Here is a 21888-nt window from a genome sequence, read left to right as displayed (position 1 = left end):
AAAAAAAAAAAAAAAAAAAGGAAAAGGTCTCCTAATTTCCTGGCCATATTAAGAAAGACTTGCTTCATCGCTGAAGGTCACAAGTTGTGAAACTATCACCATCCCAACAGCACATAGAAATTTAAAACCTTAACTAAAGAACTGGCAAACTCAGCCTGGAAAACATAGCAAAACCCCTTCTCTACAAATAAAAGTTAAAAAGAAAATTAGCCTGGCATAGTGGCACTACTTGTAGTCCCAACTACTCATGAGGCTAGAGCAGGAGGAGCACTTGAGCCCAGGAATTCAAGGCCGCAGTGGGCTGTGATGGTGCCACTGCCCTCTAGCCTGGGTGACAAAGTGAGACTCTGTCACCACCCCTCCAAAAAAAAAGAACTGGCAAACACTAATGTGCCTCAGGGTGGGGCTTTTCAAAAAGCACTAAGGCATTCAAAGTCTGAAACAAAACACCTTACGAATCTTGCCCAAGTGTGAGCCAAGCTAGTAACAAACCATGACTCAATGGAGGAGTTGTCTTAATGATTCCCTAATAAACAGTGGCCAACATTGTTTTCTAGACTCTGACCTCCACTCCACCATCTGCACAGTCTAAGCAGGTAATGCCAGCTCCCCACTGCACAGTAAGGAATTCTTTCTTGATGTATAAAAGTATAATGCATTTCTTTCTTTCAGTTCCCCATAAATGTTATGTCTTCCTCTATGCTCAACCTTTGCTAGAATGTCCTTCTTTCCCTAACTGCACCTTTTCTCAACACACTTCCCCATTTATTAGCCAGACAATATCTGTTTTTTCCTTAAAGCTCATCTCAGGCATCACCTACACCAGAAAATCTTGTTGGCCCTTCCCAGGCTGGATTAGGGCCCCTCAGTGGCTGCTCCAGCATATCTATACAGGAGACACGCTGAGGGTGAATGCCTAGTAGGAACCAAGGAAGCGGGTGTGGGACTTGTCTTGAAATCACATTTTATAGCAAGGTACAACTTTGGCTGAGACATTTGCAGGAAAAAGAACAAAGTTTTTAAAGATGCTCGTATTCACACTTGAAATGTGAGTGAGAAAATATCAGTGATTCATTTCAAAGAATATCTCTTTTATAAGTAATAACTTTGGAAGGTGATTACGGTTACACAATAATGTGAACTACTTAATGCCACTAAACTGCAACTGCACACTTAAAAATGGCTAACACGGTGTCCCCTTGAGCTTTGCCCAGCCCAAGCTCCTATGCTCGTGGCAGCCAGAACAGAGGGGTAGAGCAGCCTTCGGCGGCTGGGGGGCAGGGAGCTGTGCCTGTCCAGGGGCTGTGCGAGGCACAGGCACCGCAAAAGAAAAATATTTTTTTTTAATGACTAACATGGTAAATTCTGTTACATATATTTTTTTGCCACAATAAAAATAAATAATGAGAAAGAAATAAACCACAAATAAATTTTTAAAAGCAGTAACATTGGAGGAGAGCCACTAGAGGTTAAAGAAAGGTTATGCCTTTCCCCAAGCCACACTCTGGCTCTACTATTGACCCCTTTATGAGCTCCAATAACATCCTAGTGTTTTTCTATCATAATAGTGCTACTTTAAATCTGTTTATGTGTCTGTCTGTCTTTTCTACTAGATTGACAAGGAATAATTCTTATTTATCTTTTTGTAACTCTGCTACTCAGAGCAGTCCCCAACAGAGGTATTCAATAAATGTTTGTTTGGTGGATGGATGGAGGATGGATGGATGGATGGATGGATGGATGGATGGATGGATGGATGGATGGATGGATGGATGGATGGATGGATGGAGGATGGATGGATGGATGGATGGATGGATGGATGGATGGATGGATGGATGGATGGATGGATGGATGGATGGATGGATTTATGGATGAATGGGTGGAAAAGTGGATGAGTGGATGGGTGGGTTGGTGGATGAGTGGAAGAGTGAATAAATGAGGAATGAATTAATGGATAGTTTAATGGGTGGATGGATAGATAGACAGATAGATAGATGAAGATATTTTCTTAAGTCTTCAGTTCTGTCTTCAGACGAGAAGCTCACAATCTCTCCCTCTCTATCTCTCTCTCTCTCCCCATTTCCCATAACACCAAGAAAATGTTTTCTATTTTATATTTAACAACTCTCAATACACTAAGGGAGAAAAAGTCTGCCATTTCTTTTTTTTCTGGGTAATGAAGTTACCGGGTATTTTTATTTTATTTATGTACATAAATTACATCTGTAATTATAAAAAACAAATATTTTTCAAACTACTTTTGCCAAGTCTAAAAAAGGCTGCCATTTCTGACCCAGTAAACACACTAAAGAAACGCTGGGGAAAGGAAAAAAGTAATCTTTAACTATATATTGGATAATAGCATTAAAAGCTTTCCTTTCTCTAATGGAGGTACAATTTGGAGATAAACTTAAACCACCTTCCTCTCTGTGGCATATGATTAAAATCTGCTTTGTCCTTCTAATTTGCTATTCTCAAATTACCACACTGCTGCTGGCACTGCAAACTCAGGCTTCACAGCTGCCCTTGAATTACTGTATAACTTTTCCTCTTTTTTTTTCCTTTTAATCAGCACTGAACAAAGAAAGTGCCATCTATAGATGGTGGAAAAACTATGTCTTCAAACTTGGAGGCAAAAGATGTCACTCAAGGTGCCCCCTTGTGTCAGGATGACCCTCAGCAGAAATACTTCTCCCCTGAGGTCTGGGAACACAGGAGGTGAAGTTATCCTTGATAAGGTTCAAGGTGGCATAAAATATCCTGAAGTGTATTTCCATCCCTACTCCATAGAGTTTATTACTCTCCTGCCTTAGCCTTCAAAACAAAGAGAGCCTGACATGACAGTGGCTAGTGCCTAAGCAAAATAATAATAATAATACATTGTTTTCCTATTTTTCTAAAAGTCCTCTAAATACCATGCTCTGCATTGCTAGATTTTGACTTCCAGAGTCAATCTCAAAACTACAAGGTAAATTACCTTAAAGGACAGATAGAAAATTTTATTAGCATCACCCTTCCTTTTTTTCTTTTTACAACTTCTGGGGAGTTAATTTGAAATTTCAAACTACAAGTAATATTTGTACCATGCCAAATATGTAAAAGGAATCTAGTTATATTAGATGACAAAATACTCATATAACCATAGCAAAGTTGACTGCAATTTTATTTGGATGTACATTCAGCCACAGGTTACAAAAAGAAAGTAGACAGGGAAAGAACTTAAACGGTGTCCTTGGATGACAGTTCTAAAACATCAATATGCTTTTTCTACCCAGAGGTGTGATCTGGGTATGGCTTTTCTCTTGAGCTATTAAAAAAAGTTGTCAGTGGAAAGGAATTACATCATTTAGACTACCAAGAACACTCAAAAACAAAATAATGGTAGTATTTAGTGTAATAAGAGCAAACCTAAAACTCAAGACACAATACCCCACCCTAATCTTGCTAAATATGAGACATTGAACCAATCCTATAACATCTCTGTTTAAATCAGTCTCAATTTAATCAATGTAATACATGTTATTATTATGATACTCAAGGATATCAAGAGGACTGTAAGTGTAGAGAAAGGTTGCTGCTAAACAAAGAACCAATAAATACTCAACAGGTCATAACATTGTAGACAATACCTACACAAGGTACAGATGACAAAGATGGACAGTAACATGTGTACAGATCAGCCAAAAAATAACATTAGCTAGAAACATCAAGGAAGAATTATTAGCCAACTGATTAATTAGGTATTGGTCCTCTCTTCTACTAATAAGGCTAACTAGTTACTGATTTTTTTAAGACTGCTTGATTTTATCATCATATCCATCAGTAAACATTATTGTGTTTGAATTTTCAGTTTATGTGTAAAGACCTTGGTTCAGTTAATCTTGACTTTCCAGATTAATGTTTAGCATCAAGGACTAGAGTTTTAAAGCAACAAATTATACTTCTGAGGTGAGAGATTATAAGCCAAACCCTGATCTGTTAACATGCTAATTGCTTTCCCCTGCTACAGAATAATAGTATTTCAAACATTAGCATTATACATAGATATCTTCAGATAAAACTCTATTGTACATCTAAGATTCAGGTCATTACATTATTAATATTAGATTATTGTCTGAGCAATTTTATAGAACTTGAATTATTTTAATTTTCACAAAAACTCCCTGAAAACTACACACAAAACAAAATTTGCCATAAAAGATATCTGAGATACAAACAAATACTAAATAAAGATAAATTATCGCAGCAAAGCTACTCCTCATGTAACATGATTAATTTTGTACCATGTTGATAGGATTTTAAAATGTATTATCTACTTAATGCTCCTGACACTGTCTCAAAGGGCAACTTCCCTGGAAAGAAAATCGTATGCTTTGAAACTCAGAACTTGAAAACGGAAAGAGGTCTTTTTCATTTGCAAGTCCAAGCTAGGCCATGAAGAGTAAGGACAGAAAAATGGCTTTCCACTGACAACCCTGGTTTGGCTGCCCCATTTGTAGAAGAAAATAGAGACCAGCTCTGGTTCAGTTGGAGTTGCCTAACAAAGGAAAAATGATCAAGTACTGTTGGAAAGATGTCCAGAGCTCACAATTCATTGATTTGATCTACAAGCCTGCCCCAAGCAGAAATACAGACAAAAAAGGAAGACCTGTCACAGCAGTTTTGTTCATACCACATGGCTTCTGCCACCCCTTGCAAGGACATTAACGACTCCCTTACTTCTGCCTCAATGTCAGACCTGTGTCTCTGGTAACTTTCATTCCTTATATCCAACTGTCTACTGAGAATTCTCCAGTCAGATGCTCTACAGGCACTTCAAAATCAACATACCCAAAATGGAACTCATCCTCTCTTCCCCCAACCTGCTTCTCCTCTAGTCTATCTCCTCAGTGTCAGCTTCACAGGTGTGTGACTTGCACATTTGCTCAGGGACCCATGCCTAGAAGGACCCTGTACTTGGCTTAATGGTCTGCTATCACCACTTTGAAATTCTTAACAATTTTTTAACAAGCTCTGCATTTTCATTTTGCACAGGACCACATAAATTATGTGACCAGGTCTGTCTCTCCTGGAATGGCATCTCCATTACCCAGTTGTTGAAACTAACCATGTGGAACTCATCCCAGATTCTCCTTTCCTTGACTCCCAGATTCAGTCATCATGTTTCATGCCTAGGGTTTTACACCAAGCAAGCAAGAGATCACTTTGCTTGTAAATGCCCTTTTTCTTCTTCTGAAAGACTTTACTTCCACTTGGCCTTTAATTATTAATCAAGATTCATCTATACCAGAGATACTTACTGATGCCCCAGCCTGATCTTGGTGCATCCTCTTGGTCTTCCACCTGCATTTACCTGTCTCTACAACCGTCATTTCATCCTCACATCACTATCCTTTCTGTCTTCCCCCCCGACTGACTGCGAGCCTCTTGATGGCTGATTTTATTTTCTTTTGTATCTCTACTTCCAGCTCTGGGCTAGGAATATAGAAGATATTTAACAAATGTTTATCAAATAAGATTGACGTTGTTTCAAACAAACTTTAATTTACTTTTGAAAAACATAACTTCTTGATCAAAACAAATGCTCTTCCTTTTTAGAATAAGCTTCTTTTTTTCTTTCTTTTTGCTAAAGTGGGCCCCTCCTTTCCATCCTGCACCTTCAGGGAGAATCAACAAAGCAAACAGCTCCAGAGCTTAATTTACAACTGGAATGCATTTTTTATGGCCCTCCAGGGTCATTGTCCCTCAGAGTCACTTCTGCAAGTAGGAACAGCTGGGGCCCCTATGCCTCCAGGGGCTTCCAGGCACTGCTGGCTTATACACAATGACTTGTTTGTGCCGAGATATTGCCAGAGTTTTTCAGAAATACCACCAGGAGTCAAGTGTACAGGAAAGCAAGACTGGGAAGCCTGGCCCAGAGGGACGAGAAGGCAGTCACTAACCGTAGTCCTGTGTGCTCTCATGGACATGCAACACTTCATCAGATTTGCCATGGGAAATTCCGTTTGAAAAAACAATCTCTTGATTTGCTTGGAACAAATAGTCAAACAGAATCATTCCATACCCAGCAACAGTGTCTAATCAGCACTTCATTATACCTGTGATAGACACACCAGGATGGATTTCTTTATTTATTCACTCACTTACCCACACTCATTGAACATCTACTGAAAGAAATGTGCCCAGTGAGGCACAATCGAGGGAGGAACAAAAGGAACAGATCCCTCCACTCAAGGAGCTTAGCAATATTATTAGGAGAAAGGTAAATTCCACTAACGTCTGACTATTCCAGATGTGGTCCACAGACCAGCCACACAAGCACCACCTGGAAGCATGCTAAAAATGTCAAATTTCAGGACTCTTCCCAAGACTTCCTGAATCCGAGTCTGCATTTGAAGAACAGAGAAACTCCACAGGAACATCCGACTGAGAAGCACTTACACACTTCTCCCAGGGCTCAATGCTGAACTTGACTCTTCTGAGCCTGAGTCAAGTTCAAACCTCAGCTGCAAAATCTGCCCAACTGGTTCCTGACCCTAGTCCCATTATTTTTCCCATCTCTGGATTCCACATCTGGCTCTCTGCTACTTCATGGGAAGAGCAACTTGAAATTCTCCATCACAGGGTGAGAACTAAAAGAGGGCCATGTTATCTTCCCGATGCCTAACACTTACGCCGAGTGAATCTCAGATTCTCGTAGAATAAATTCTGATATTTGCATTTCTGCAACATTTTTCTGTTTTCCCAAAATGTCTACTCAGAAAAAGAAGTAAGAACTTAATAATTCAAGTGACTAATGGGCCTGATTCAAATGGTTTACAGTTTAAACACTTCATGTTTAGCTGTATATTTTCCATGATCTAAAGAAGGGTCTCAAAACAAGACACAGCTTTATACAATTATTAGAGTTTTAAAAGTTAGGATTCAGTTAGAGAGCAAGTGCAATTAGAGAATGCTTATTACAGTAGAGCTTGACCTTGCCCTTCTACTGTTAATATTTTGAATATAAACGCAGACAAAACACACATACACACACACACACACACACACACGTGCATAGTTACTACTAAGAATTCCAAATATAATGTACATATTTTCTGTGAACATGCAGTGTTTTTTATTTAACTGACATCACTTGGGGTACTTGTAATTTATGTTCTTGGAGGCATAGAAGATGCATATAAGTTCTACTTTGTTTTACTTAATTTTGGATTTTTTTAATTTTTCTGGAAGTTCAATAAATGGACAGTCACCTAAACCAGCAATTTTTTTTTTTGAGACAGGGTCTCACTGTCACCCAGGCTGGGGTGCAGTGGCACAGTCATGGCTCACTGCAGCCTCCACCTCCCTACCTTATGCAATCCTCCCACCTCAGCCTCCCAAGTAGCTGGGACTACAGGCATGCACCAGTCCCAGCTAATGTTTGTATTTTTTGTAAATCCAGGGTTTCACCATGTTGCCCAGGCTGGTCTCAAGCTCCTGGGTTCATGCGATCTGCTCACCTCAGCCTCCCAAAGTGCTGGGATTACAGGCACCAGCCACTGCACCCAGCAATTCTTCAGTATGTTGGCCTCAAAACTCCTTTACTCTGCTGAGTATCTGTAAAACCTTTGTTTATATTATATATCTATAGAATTATCCAAAATATTCAATTATTGATTCATTTAAAAATAACAATAAACCCACTGTACATTAATGTAAGTAACATATTTTTGTTTAAAAATAGCTATATTTTACAAAATAAAGTAGTGATAAAAGCAGCATTGTTTTACATTTTTGCAAATATCATTAATGACTGACTCAACAAAGAGGTGTATTCTCACATATGCTTCTTCATTCAATGTGTTGTAATATCACACATCTTGTAGCCTCTAGAAAATTCCACTGTACACTTCTGAAAGACTGAAAGTGGAAAAGGTAAACAACATCTCCTCAGAGTGACAAGATAATTCAACGGGGAAAAGAGTTATTTTTTTCAACAAATGGTGCTGGGACAACTGGATATCCACATGCAAAAGAATAAAGTTGGACTCCTACCTCACACCATATACAAAAATTGACTCAAAATGGATCAAAGATGGGGAGTGACTGTTAATAGGTACAGATTTATTCTGGGGTGATGAAAATGTTCTGGAATTAGGGAGTGATTGCAGTTGCAAAGTCTTACGAATATATGAAAATCAACTGAATTGTACACTTTAAAATGATTAATTTTATGGTATGCGAACTATGTATCAATTTTAAAAATGGATCAAAGTCCTAAATATAAGAGCTAAAACTATAAAACTGCTTATTGAAAACATAGGCATTAGTCCTTATTACCTTGAATTGGGCAACAGTTCTTAGCTATGGCATCACAAATACAAGCAACAAAAATTATATATAAATTGGACTTTATCAAAATTAAAAGCTTTTTTGACTCCATCAAGAAAGTAAAAGATATCCCACAGAATGGGGAAAAAATTGCAAATCACTTATTGTATAAAGGGTTTGTGTCCAAAATATATGAAGAACTCTTACAACTTAAAAATAAAAGACAACCCATTTTAAAATAGGCAAAAGGTCTAAATGGGCAGTTGTCTGAAGAAGATGTACAAATGGCTAATAGACACATGAAAAGATGCTCAACTTTAGCCTTCAGAGAAGTGCAAATCAAAACCACAATGAGATACCACTCCACACCCACTTAGAATGGTTATAATCAAACAGATAGATAAATAACAAGTGTTGAAGAGGATGTGAAGAAATTGAAACCCTCCTACACTGCTGGTGGGAATGTAAAACGGTGCAGCCACTTTGAAAAACTGTTTGACAGTTATTCAAAAGATTAAACACAGAGTTACCGTATGACTAGTAATTTCACTTTTAGGTATACACCCAAGAGAAAAGAAACGTGTCTAGAGAGCAACTTTTTCAGGAATGTTCATGGCAACATTATTCATAGTAGCCAAAATGTTCATCAACCCACATGTTCATCAACTAATGAATGGATCAACAAAATGTGATATATCTATGCAATGGACTACTATTCAACAAGGAAAAGGAAGGAAGTACTGACCCATGCTACAATGTGGATAAACCTTGAAAACATTGTGCTAAGTGAAAGAAGCCAGACACAAAAGTTCACATATTTTATGATTCCATTTTTATCAAATGTCCAGAATAGACAAATATATACAGACAGGAAGTAGATTAGTGGTTGCCTAGGACTGGGAGGTCTGGAGGGAAATGGAGGTATGACTGCTAAAGGGCAAAGGTTCATTTTGGGGATGATGAAAATATTCTAAAATTGATTGTGGTGATGACTGCACAACTATCTAAATATATCAAAAATTGTATACCTTAAGTGGGTGTACTACAAGGAATGTGAACTATATCTCAATAAAACTGTTATCCAAAAAGGCAAACAATATCTTAGTATTATTTTGAAAATACTTCTTTTAACAGCATGGCCTCCATGAAAGGATCACAGGGACTTCCAGGGTTCCCCAGACCACACTTTGAGAACCACCTACCCTAGACACAGCATCTAGAGTAGGTATTGTGGATTATCTTTTTAGGACCCATTTTCCCCTTCCTCCCATCTGATTTTAGGTATTTGCTCTTCCCCAGGCAGAACATCACCACAGGGGAAGTTGATTTCACCCTGAGTCCCAGGGTCGAGTTCTGCACCTTAAGCTAATCAGTACATTCTGTTCCCCTGGTCATAGTCACTGCTTCCGGGGTGAGCATGTGACCTGGGAGGTCCAATCAGAATGACTGCACACTTCTGCTTGGGATGCTGAATTGAAAGCGGCTTCTCTCTTCCTCTGGAGGGTATCCTATGAAAATGTGAGAACTGGCACTGCTGTAACCATTTTACTACCAGCCTGAGGATGGAGCCATCACAAATGGCAAGAAGAGGCAAAGGAACCCCAGAGAAACAGAGTCACAGTCCTTGAATTAAACACGTAATTCAAGACTTCTGAATATATGAGTCAGTAAACATCCTTAATGTTAAAGCCAGTTTGAATTAGAATTTGTTACATGTAGTTGAAAGAATTCTAGCGGATACACCGCTCAAACAATGTGCAGCTAATAGCATTGTATTCTCCCTGAAGTCAATACACTTTGCCTTTGCTTTGAAAATATCAAGAGATAAGATCTTAGCAGACCATTGGAATAACATTACATTTTTTTTTAGGATATGCTTAATATAAAGAACTGGCCCATATAATCTAGATCTAAAAACGTCAGAGCTGTGCCACAGTATTTAACAAACTGCCTCTCTCTTCTATTCCTTTTGTGTCTGATTTTCAGTAGACTCTGAATGGCATTCCAGAAGAGCTTGGTAGAGAAAAGTGTTGAATTGTCCTTACTAGCAGAAAATTGTGGCTGCCAGCTGGACCTAGCTTGGATTTCACCAGCAGGATCATCATGGGGCCTGATATTTAGCACAGATATAGGTTTGCACATGATAATGTCATTCCCATTTCAACAGATAAGAAGCTATCCTTTTTTTCAACTAAATTGATTAGAATAGTACTCTGTATTTGGGTGATATTTTAACATTTACAACATGCTTTTACATAAACCATCTCAACAACCCAATGGAGATTGGCAATTGAGGAATTATTACTCTCATTTCTCAGATGAAGAACAGGAGGCCCAGTGACTTGCTTAAGGTCCTGCACCATCAGAAAGGAATGGAGTTTAGGCTTAAAGTCATTTGATTCTAAGTCAAAGCCTTCCCACCACTTAGGATTACCTCTAATACAGTTTCACAAAGCACTAAGATAACAGTCACTATTTTTTCAGCTCTCACTATGTGCCAGGTACTAAGCTAAGCACTTGACATATAATGCTTATTTAATCCTTACAAAAAGTCCATGAGGGCTATGTTATTATTATTTCCACTTTATAGATGAGGAAACTGAGGCCCAGTGAGGAAAAGTGACTTCCCCAAAGTCACCTGGCCAGTCAGTGGCAGAGCCAGGGTTCAAACCCAAGCAAGCAGTACTCCAGAACATATGCTCTCGACCACTTTGCCACCATGCCACTTGAACAAGCATAAAGTTTGTCTGCTGAAGAGAGCTGTGCCTGCTCTGAACAAGATGCCTTTTAGCTGCCCAGAACCCACCAGTTCCACAAGAGCAGAAATGATATTTAACAACACACTACAAAAGACTCTCTCATAATTTTTCTTGTTCTGGAATTTGATGATACAAAGATTGCCTTAAAAAAGCCAGGGCTGAGATAACATCTTACTAAACTCTCATGAGAGGTTTATTGTAACAGTAATTGCAACCCAATTTGACGTATTCTGAAAGACACTCCTGCTTGATTAGCCGACAGCTGTTCCTCCCCACCACACACATGTGCATGCACACACACACACATAATTCCATTCCTTCCATAATGGCAAAGCCACTTCCCATTATAGAGAGGAAAGATGCCAGATGCATATATTCCTAGACACTTTTGCAGCTAGGGCATGGGCATATGATCCAATCCAGGCCAATAGAATCTGATGGGAAGACTGATGGGGACTCTGGGAAAGTGTTCCTCTGTGATAAAAAGGAAATGCATGAGGAAACACCTCTTCTTGGATAGTGGATGTGGCAGTGACTGACTGACATCTAAAATTACTGCAGCCACCTCATAATCATGGAGACCATAGAGACACAGTTAATGCACTGAAGATACCAGAGTGAAAAGACGGGAGGCAGCAACTAAGTCCAGGCAGAGCTTTGGAACAGCCCTGAAGTTGCCCTCCCTCTGGACTTTTTGCCAGCTAAGATAATAAGTGTCCTTATTATTTAGGCCACTTTAACTTGGCTACTCTTTTACTTGCAGCCAAAAGCAGCCTAATCATCCAGTCCCAAGACGCAGTGCTCCAAAGATGAAAGAGCTCTGGATTTTGAGTCAAATGACCTGGGTCCTGACCAACTTAACTGCTTGGTTACCCAAACTGCTAACCTCTCTGAATCTCATTTTCCATATCTAGTAATACAATATTGAGATAATACTCAGTAACACAATAACATCCATAGAATGGAGATAATTGATAGTTATGAAATTCATATGAGATAATATGAACACTACCACTCTGTCAATAGCAATGCTTCGTTCAAATGTAATTTATCTAGTCAATAATAAAACCAGAGACTTTTTAAACTGCAGCATCCATCTAACCAAATTCTTTTGTTTTACAAAAGAAAAGAAAATTGACTCCAAATGTCAAATGACTCACTCAAGATCACACAGCTGGTTGGTAACATAACTAAACCACACATCTGATTCCCGATCCAACGCTGGCATGCTACCTTCATGTTGACAGGTAATGAGCTAGATTAAATATTGGGAAGGTTAGCACTCATCCATTCCACTGGTGTTTAATGTGCACATATTATACTATATAGAATAGCAGGCACTATTCTAAGTATTAGGGACTCCGCGGTGAACATCAAAATGTTCCTACTCTTGTGAATTTAACAGTCTAGAAAGGAAATTATTCAATCTACATGGGTATTTATTGTGTTCCTACTGCATGCAAAGCACTATGCTAGGATTTCTAGTCAAATACAAATACAAATTTTCAGCCAGTTCCAACTATGTCAGCCACGTTTACCAGGCTTTGCCAAAGTATTAATATATGAGTCAGTAAACATCCTTAATGTCTATGTAAAAAGTCTATGTAACCTCAAAAAGTCAGTATTAAAAATGGCAAGTTCATTAGCGAGAGCTGTGAATGACAATGCCAGTATCTAAAAAAAAAAAAAAGGTGGATAGAAAATGGCTAGGACTCCACTCTAATTGAAGTAGCAAGGTTGAATGAAGAGTTAGAGCCAAACCTTAACCTCCTACAACATCCAGACTTCAAAGGTTAGCTCAATTGGAAAAGCCCAATAAGGAGCATTCAGCAACTCTTTCCCTTCCCCAGGCCTCTATCTGGTGTCCCAAACTCCCCTTTATGCCGTGTCTATTTGGAATTCCTCTATCTTCCATCCTACCTGAACATTCACAAGCAAATGATATGATGGGACAGCATCCCAGACCCCTGCGAAAAGAGACAGAGCCAATGACTTCCACATCTCTTATTGGAAATGACCACCAGTCTGCTAAGACTGGGCCACGAGGTTATATGTTTGAAAGTTTTCATTGCCCAAATACCACCAAAATTATACGATTTGGAAAAGGAATGTTTAAAAGCTGTTATTTTGCAAAAGCTCTTTCCTATCCCCTATATGGTGGTAAATGCAAAGATCTTAGGGGGTGGAGAATACTCTCCCTTCTCCTCCTTGTGGAAGGCACACTGAAGAGGAACAAAATACATGCGCTTTCACCATCACACCCTGTAATCAGAGCACAAATAGGCAATTCTCCCTTAGTTTCTGGCTTGGTTCGTCTTTTGATGCATAGGCATAATTTGGGGCTACTACAGTCTGAAATATAAGGACTCTGTGCATCGAACCTAACAAAGCATTTATGTATATAGTTTCTTTAAAGGTAAATACCATGTTTCCGGGGGGTGGAAATGGCCCCCAGTGACGTTTGGATGTGGAATTCCAATCAGCTCTGGGATGCCAGCCTGCCTGACAGACTCAGGACACATTAAGTTTGCAAACTGGCAAAGAGGGTCGCTTTGTCCATTCAGATCATGAATCTCAACTGGCCTTCAGTCACTGGTTTAAACCCCCCTACCCTGGATTTACCTCTATCCATGTCTGGAAATTTCACTGAAACTTCAGCTATTTTAACTATGGGGTAATATGTCAAAGACATACATAAGCTTCGGATCCAGAAAATTCTGGATTTGAATTCCAGCTGCTCATTCTCTTTTTAGAGATATGGCCTTGAACAAGTCACTTAAGTTATTAGCTGCTCAGTTTTCTTATCCAAAAGAAGGGAATAATACCTACTCAAAGGTTGGTGGTAGAGAGCAGACATAAATGAGTGGAAAAGGCTGGCACATGAGAGATGCTCAAGAAATGGCACCTAGAGCTATTCACATGGTCTCAAACAATAGGCCTGAAGGTTTCTATCATCCGTTGCATCTACCACATGCAGCCACCCTCCAGCACCTTACTAGAGAAAACTGTTTGAGTGACTCTTTTTTCTTTCAATCTGGAATGCTCACCTACTAGAGAACACAGACTAATGAACTCCCAAGGATGTGTGGCTTGAGTTTCCCCCACTTATTTTTGGGCTCCATAGGCAGCACTCCTGGAGTGAAGAGGAGTGAACAACTAACACATGTCCAAGAGCTCCTGCTTCTCCCACAGAGCCTCTAGATCAAGCTCATCCAACCCGTGGCCCAGAACAGCTTTGGATGCAGCCCAGCACAAATTCATAAATTTTCCTAAAACATTATGAGACTATTTGTGATCTTTTTTTAAGCTCATCAGCTATCGGTAGTGGTAGTGTATTTTATGTGTGGCCCAAGACAATTCTTCTTCCAATGTGGCCCAGGGAAGCCAGAAAATTGGACACCCCTGCTCTAGAGCCAGGCAGGCACCAGGGATGAGAGCTCCTAACTCAGATAGGCAGATGTGGGCTATGGAGAGAGGGTGACGTTCTGTGGACAGTATATACAATCCTTTAACTGTGTAGTTCTATAGGAGGAAGGAAGGAAGCAAACACAGATGGATTCACCCAGAACAAGTGCCAGTGATTCCAAATGGCTTTGTTTCACATTGTTTTTTAATCCTTTTGTTCTCACTCTAAGCAAATGGGAAGTCTTTGTAACCTGATACCTGGAAGGGCAATTTCAATTCCTGGTCTGGAGTACTCTAGGAAAGTATGAGGTCCAAAGTTATCCAAATAAAATATTTTAATTCATTTTAATTGGTTAAATAATAATCCTCATTTGGGGGCAGAAAGGGCAGAGAAAGATGAATCACAAAAATAAACATCTAATTTTTTGAAAAATCAGTACCCAAGCCAACATTTTGAAACATAACATTTTAACCTCTTTGGCACTAGTTGGGTCATAAGCACTAGAGTTTTTCAAACTGTTGTTAGACTGGCTACAATTCATTGTTTCTCAAAACATGAGGCAACAAATGCATGTCCTTTGGGGAATATTTATTATTCTAAGGAAGACTTCATCCTGAGGGAGGGGGAAAATGTCAACACCAAGTGGGACAGGGCAGAAGAGGGCTGAGAGACAGAGGAGACCTCAACAGCCTCTCTCCCTGATGGCACCTCCATCATCTACACATTCATTATGGGTTAAAGGACCTGTACACCCACTTTAGGACTTCAAGCAAAGTGCACAGACCACACTCTCTGGATCACAAGACTATTAGTACATGCCAGATGCTTCTGTGCAACCCTTGTGGCAGTAGAAACACTGCCTATCCTGCTAATCCTTTTATTATTAAGTTTAGCAGTGCTGCTTGGTCAGAATGAAATTCAAGATCCTCCAGAAAATTCAGTGGGAGCCTACTCTCCTGGGAGATCATGGGGCATCACATTCCTACCTTGACTTTTGTCCAGCTGTCAGGTTACAAATTAATTGCAACTGCCCCCAACATGTCACACACTCCCACTAACAAAAATTAAATAAAAATAAAACAGGGAAAGTCCTTTCATTCCTTCATGGTTTGCACAGCCTAGAGGCTGATTCCTACTCTGGGAGATGCTGCCCCACTCACCTCCCACTGACAAGAGTGGTGTGCCCTGTATTTAAATGTATTTAAAAAAAAAAAAAAAAAAAAAAACAGCTCAGTTCCAGAGCCTCAAGACTCGACTAGGGTAGGTGAGAAAGGAAATCCCAGAGATAAATAGGTAAATAGATTTAAAATTCGGAAGTTAATTGTGCTGAGCCCTGACACAACCTTTCCTGATTGTGTGCGCACCGAGTGGGGCATCTTTGGGTTCCTGGAAGAGGGGCTCTCACCCGCCTACATATTCACCCACCGCAAATACGCACACGCACACGCACGCACACCTTTGCAGCTCACACTAGCTCTCCTGACAGCCCAGAGGCATTTACTACCCGAGCACAGGGCTGCCAGCAAAGCTGCCTTCACCCAAACAACTAGCCTTCTCCTCCAACTTGGGTGACAGTGAATGTCCACCAAGATTCCACGGGGCGCTTTTTCCCAGGACCCAGGTTCCTGCAGGGCTCCCCACTTGCTGGCCTCACAATCCTTTCTTTTCCTTTCTCTGAAACACTCAGACTTCACACATTCCTTTCGAGGTAGCTCCAGTCCGACGCATCGCGCGCGCTCCATCCCTCAAGGCTGGCGCCCAGGGCAGCCCGGCCTCTCTCACTCTGGGGAAACTTCGCCACCGCCCCACGCAGAGAACTGAAGACCACCGGCGGAGGGTAAGGGGGACCCACACGGAGCGGAAAGCAGGTTCCGGGACTGAGGGCGTCTCCGGAGCCTGGGCGCGGGAGAGAGAAATGAGTGAACCCGGCGGATGCATGCCTTCTCCACGTGGAGGAAAGGAGGAAATACCAGTGGGCGACATGCAGGTGCCCCTCTCAGCCCTCGGAGCTCCCATCTCCTGGCGAAGTAGGGCCCAGAGGGGCCAGAGTCCCTCCGCAGGCAGCTGCCCCGCGCCCCTAGTCTGGGCGCAGAGAGACGCGCGCGCAGGGTGCACGCGAGGGGAAGGGGACTGGGCGCGGATAACGCGTGCCTGGAGCTTACAGGGGACCATGCCCCCCACGCCAGGATAAGGCCCCCCAGCCTCAGAGGGCTGAGGAATCGAAATCTGGCTTTCTAGCAGTCCCCCAATCCCCTCCGGGAGTGGGTTCCTTGTCCTCGCATGCCCACCGCAAAGGCCCCCCGCCCTATTCCCGGCGTGTGCCCCGCGCCCTCGCCCGGTTCCACGCACACCTGGATGTGGCAAGATATCTCCGAGTCGTCCAGCAGCCGGATGGTGCATTTCATCTCCTGGCTGAGCGATTTGATGCTGGAGCTCCGAAAGTGGATCATTTTCATGGTCCTCCTGCCTCTCGGCACACAGTGGCAGGAGGCGAACATGCACCGCGGCCGAGGGGAGCGAACGCGAGGCTCAGGGCCGGCGCGGTGCTCGCCTGCGCGGACACACACTCGCGCACGCACTGTCCGGGACACCTGGGCGCGGCTCAGCCCCGGGACAGCGGCAGCGTCGGGCGCTTGCGGCCACACATGCCCAGCGGCCGGGGCGCAGCGGGCGGGTCCCTCCCTCCTGTTCGCTCGCCTCCGCCTCGCCCCCTCCTTTCCCCGCCTCCTTCTGTCGCGCGCGCTCGTGCGCCTCCCTCTGCCCGGGCTCGCTTGCCGAGGATGCCCAGAGCCTGAGACCCTCGGCGGGCGCGCGACGCACTCACTCCCACGCGCGCCGAGCAGCTGAAGGAGGAGGCGGAGGGACGGCTGGCGCGGCTGGCCCGGGTGCCCTGGTGGTGGCCTGCTCAGTCGCAGCCGCCGCTGCGTCAAGCTGGGCCCGACTGTCTTCCTCAGCCTCGCCGCCTCCTCCCTCCCCTGGCCGCTGTCGCTCGGGCTCCCGGTAGTGCTCGTCCCGGCCCCGGCTCCCGCACGCGCCCGACAGCGCCCTGCTCTGCTCAGCTCCAGGGACCTGGCGCGGGTAGGGGACAGAGAGCGATCCTGACCCACACCGCCAGGGGGATTCCGCCTCGGGAAAGGATTGTTGGGCCCAGGGCGAGTGAGAGAGAGAGAGTGTGACAGCCCTGACAGTGCTAAACCAGGAATACCGCTAATAGTAAAAATCTCATGGATATTGTTTAAGCTATTCCTTTATTTAATGCTAGCTAGGACTCAGTCTCTTTCTCTAAAAAATTCGGAGCCTTCCATGTGCAAATCCTCCTTTAAATCTCCCAACATCTTAGTGTGATATTTGGTAGCATACCTTTGACCCGAGCAAGAGGGGTGCGTTCCTATTCTACTCCCCTACTTTAGAGACCTCCTCCAGCTCCTGGTTGCTCAGGAATTAAGAGGTCTAATGCAAAGCAGATATGCCCCGTCCTGTTTTAGTCCAGTCTCTGGGTACTGAGGACTCTGGAATTCCCCACCCGCCTCCAGGGTGTTGAAGGTAGAAGGTATCCTGCCTCTTTGTTGTCCCCCAAGGTGGCTCAAGCCACCGTGTCGTGTACCCTAGGCCCTAGAGTGGCCAGGGGCAGCTGTTGAGTCAGGGGTATGGAGCTTGAATGTGAGCGCTGGAATGTCCAGAAGTTCGGAGAGATGGAAGTCCTCTTACCGTGCTGCTCTTGCCTGAGCAGAACAGGTCGTTAGGAAGGAACATTTGTTAGAAGAAGGACGTATTACCCAGCTGTCAGCTTTTTCAAGGTTTGTGCCTGCATGGAGCCCCCTCATCCAAAGGTATGCCCTGTCCTGGGGATGGAGGAAGAGTGGCACAGAAATTTTACCTGCCCTGGACCATCTGGTGGGCCATATATTCTCTAGGACACCTAATGTTGGCCGAGACTTGGTGGAGTCCGCAATGCATTTGGACTTCTCTCTGCCTGCTCCTGCCTCCTCTCCCTGTTGATCACTAATAAATACCATACAGGACAAACTCAGTCTCAGTATCTGCTCCTGGAAATTCCAAATTGCAGCAATTTGTCAATATAGGAGGATACAGAATGTTTTATGTAGCACTCAATAGCTATTGCTTATGAATATTTAGATGATAGTATGGGGCATTCTCATGGATGCTCTTGAGCTGGGCCCTTCAAGTGTTAGGGAAAAGCCTAATGGAGAGGTCAGTATTGAGGGTATGGGAAGATGTGGGTTTCATTCTTGGCCCAGCTACTGGCTAATCCTGGGGATCTTTAAAAAAACCTCTCCATTTCTTTTCTCATTTCAAAGGAGAGAACACCTGTCCATCCCACAGGTGGCTGGGAAGCTGGGATGAGACCAGGTCAGTGGAGGCCATCTTACGGCTGTAATCTGTAAATCCCCATGTGCACATATGAGGTGGCAGGGACGGGACCTGTCTCAAGTTGAAAACTGGATCATCTCTGCTAGCCAAAAGAGCAGATAGCCCAGAGATCAAAGAAAAGTCACAAACCAACACAGTCCATGCTTTTCTTTTAAGACCACACACACACACTTGTCCACCCTATTATAGTGACCATTAGGCTCCAAAGAGTCATATCAATACCCAAAAACTGTTATCCCAAATTTCAAGGATGCAAAATAAGACAAACAAGGACAGTAGGAAAAAAGACAGAATAAAAATCACCCAATGTGGAACTGTAAGAAACAGAATTTTGAAGAAATGAGAAGAACCTGAAACTGGTTGTCTGGCCTGATTAGGAATAAAGGCTGAGATTCAGCTAGTATGAAAATACAGGCTGTGGAAGCACTTGGCATGACAACTAGGTAAATTACCAGGTATGGTCACCTGATTGAACCACCCACTGCAAACAAGGCTTTGGGAAACCAAGTGGCCATTGTCAATAATAATAATAGTAATATGAAGATTAGGAAGAACTCAAAGAATGAACTCAAGGGATGAGTTTAAAACTGGACCACTTAAAGAAAAGCAGTGATGCACTGAGTCCTAAATTCTCAGCTTACAACTTTTAAATAGCTGCATTTTTACAAACAACCGAGCTCAAAGAATATTTTGTTAATTGAGCCACAAGGCCAAAACTGAAAAACCAAATTCACAAATTCATCTACAAATTGCCAAATTACAAAGTCAACTGAATTATCAGCCTCACAAGATTTTATAATTATCAGCAGGAAAGAGTGGGAATCTGGGAATAAGAATAGGACTATAAAAGAAAACTTGAATGATTCCTAGTCACTCAAGCCCCCAAACTCCCTTGGCAGGAGAAGCACGCCCTCTTCCTTATGTAACAAGGCTGTTCCTGTTTTGTTTGAAGATCCTCTTCGGAACTCACTTAAGGCAGTTACCTTGGAAAGGGAAGCCGATCTCCTCCCACCCCTCTCCCACCACCTCTGACTTCTCTCAGTCTTAATACTTGAACCAGATTCAGTCACACCCTAGGAGACCAACTACGAAGTCAACCCCAAGAAGGGAAAGAATTGCAAGATTCTGCTAATTTAAATTGAAGAGTATATGTGTGAATAAACTGAATTTGTCCATTTGAATTCACTTCCCAATGACTCTGGTTTCCATGTACCATCTAAATGGACTAACTGACTTCTGGACTCAGCTAAATGAAGATGAGAAAAAGGAAATTCCCTGGTACATGTACAGGAAAAGATCCAAAATATCAAGGAGATGGAAATATTGCAGTGTATTTCCACATGTGGCCAGCTTACCTCTCTTTAACCATGTCCCCTGAGGGGGCCTCCACCAAGATTTTCAAAGACTCATTGGTGAAGGAAGCACTGCCATCTTTGAGAAGCACCAAAGTGGCTGTTCTTTGTGGCCAGAGATGGTTGTGAAAGACACTGCAGTCAAAAGGAGCTCCCTGACTTAAATGGGAACGATGAGAGCCTGGGCTGGCAAAAGACAAACAGTGGTGCATGACTTAACCCTCAGTGCCAGGGAAGCTCTGGTACAATCATAAGCAGTGGTACCCAAGTAGACTTCAGAGTAGTGTGACTCATGGGGATTTTGCTGGTGGTCAATCATCCAACTAGGACTCAATTTGATCTGTAGGGCAAACAAGATTTCTAGGCCTGGTAAACAAAAGCCAGGCTAAAATCCCCCTACAAATATTCCCAGATCTGAACCTGTCCCCCAAAGACAGGGACATTTTTTAATTTTTTATTTTTTTTATTTTTATTTTTTACAGATTGGGTCTCACTATGTTGCTCAGGCTGGTCTCAAACTTCTGGCCCTAATCAGTCCCCCTGCTTGAGCCTCCCAAGTAGCTGGGATGACAGGCAACAAACAGATGACATTTGAGTATAGGAAAGGTGGCTCCACTTGAGGCATTGGAATATCAGCCATCGCAGTGGCTACAAGTCCAGTTCTTACTAAAGAAGTGGCAATGGGAGATTAATTAGTGTCTCATGATCAGTGATAGTAACTGATATTCTTTACCAAAAAATATTCCTAACCAATAGGTTATAACACTTTGGTGAGCCACAAATAGATAACAGGTGGTCTGGCCACAAAAGATTGATGGTTGTAAATATTGCATCTTGATTATTTTCATTTTTAAGCACTTTTATAGCCATTAAAATTGATAATTTAAAAAGAAATATTTAGGTATAAATCTAACAATATGCACAAGATCTATATGAGGAAAACTACAAGACTGGTGAAACAAATCAAAGAACTAAATAAATGGAGAGATATTCCATGTTCATGGATAGGAAGACTCAACACTGTGAAGATGTCAGGTCCTCCCAAATTGATCTATAGGTTAAGTGCAACCCAAGTCAAAACGTGAGCTAGTTATTTTGTGGATATCAGCAAACTTTTTTAAAGCTTATATGGAAAGGCAAAAACCCAGAGTAGCTAACACAATACTGAAGAAAAACAAAGTCAGATGACTGATATTACCTGACTTTAAGACTTAATATAAAACCAAAGTGATCAAGGCAGTATGGTACTGGCAAAAGAATAAACAAATTGATCAGTGGAACAAAATAGAGGGACCAGAAAGAAACCCACACAAATATAGTCAATTGATATTTGACAAAGAAGCAAAGTCAATCCAATGGAGAAAGGATAATCTTTTTGACAAATGGTGCTGGAGAAACTAGACATTCACATGCAAAAAAACAGATCACACACTGTTAACAGATTTTAAGCCAAAATAAACCGTTGACTTACATGTAAACTATAAAACTTCTGGAAGATCACATGCAAAAAAATGAGTGTAGACACAGATCACACACTGTTCAGATTTTAAGCCAAAATAAACCGTTGACTTACATGTAAACTATAAAACTTCTGGAAGATAACATGAAGGAAAATCTAGGAAATCTTTAGTTTGGTGATAAAAATCACCAAACATCAACACATCAA

The 21888-nt window shown here is 42.1% G+C and overlaps 1 protein-coding gene across 2 annotated transcripts in view; it reads right to left on the bottom strand.

The window, feature by feature from the left end:
• Nucleotides 1-17178, bottom strand: part of FRMD3 (FERM domain containing 3) — a 327322-nt gene extending 310144 nt beyond the window's left edge. For both annotated transcript variants that reach the window (XM_011982768.1, XM_011982767.1), the window contains exon 1: nucleotides 16830-17178. In XM_011982768.1, coding sequence (XP_011838158.1) covers nucleotides 16830-16976 — 147 coding nt within the window. In that variant the 5' untranslated portion in view covers nucleotides 16977-17178. The remainder of the gene's footprint in view (nucleotides 1-16829) is intronic.
• Between the last annotated feature and the right edge of the window lie 4710 nt (nucleotides 17179-21888).

Source organism: Mandrillus leucophaeus, unplaced genomic scaffold (genome assembly GCF_000951045.1).
Source record: "Mandrillus leucophaeus isolate KB7577 unplaced genomic scaffold, Mleu.le_1.0 Scaffold242, whole genome shotgun sequence".
In the NCBI taxonomy this organism is placed as follows: domain Eukaryota; kingdom Metazoa; phylum Chordata; class Mammalia; order Primates; family Cercopithecidae; genus Mandrillus; species Mandrillus leucophaeus.
Note: the sequence above shows the minus strand (reverse complement) of the source record. Positions and strands in the feature narration are given on the sequence as shown.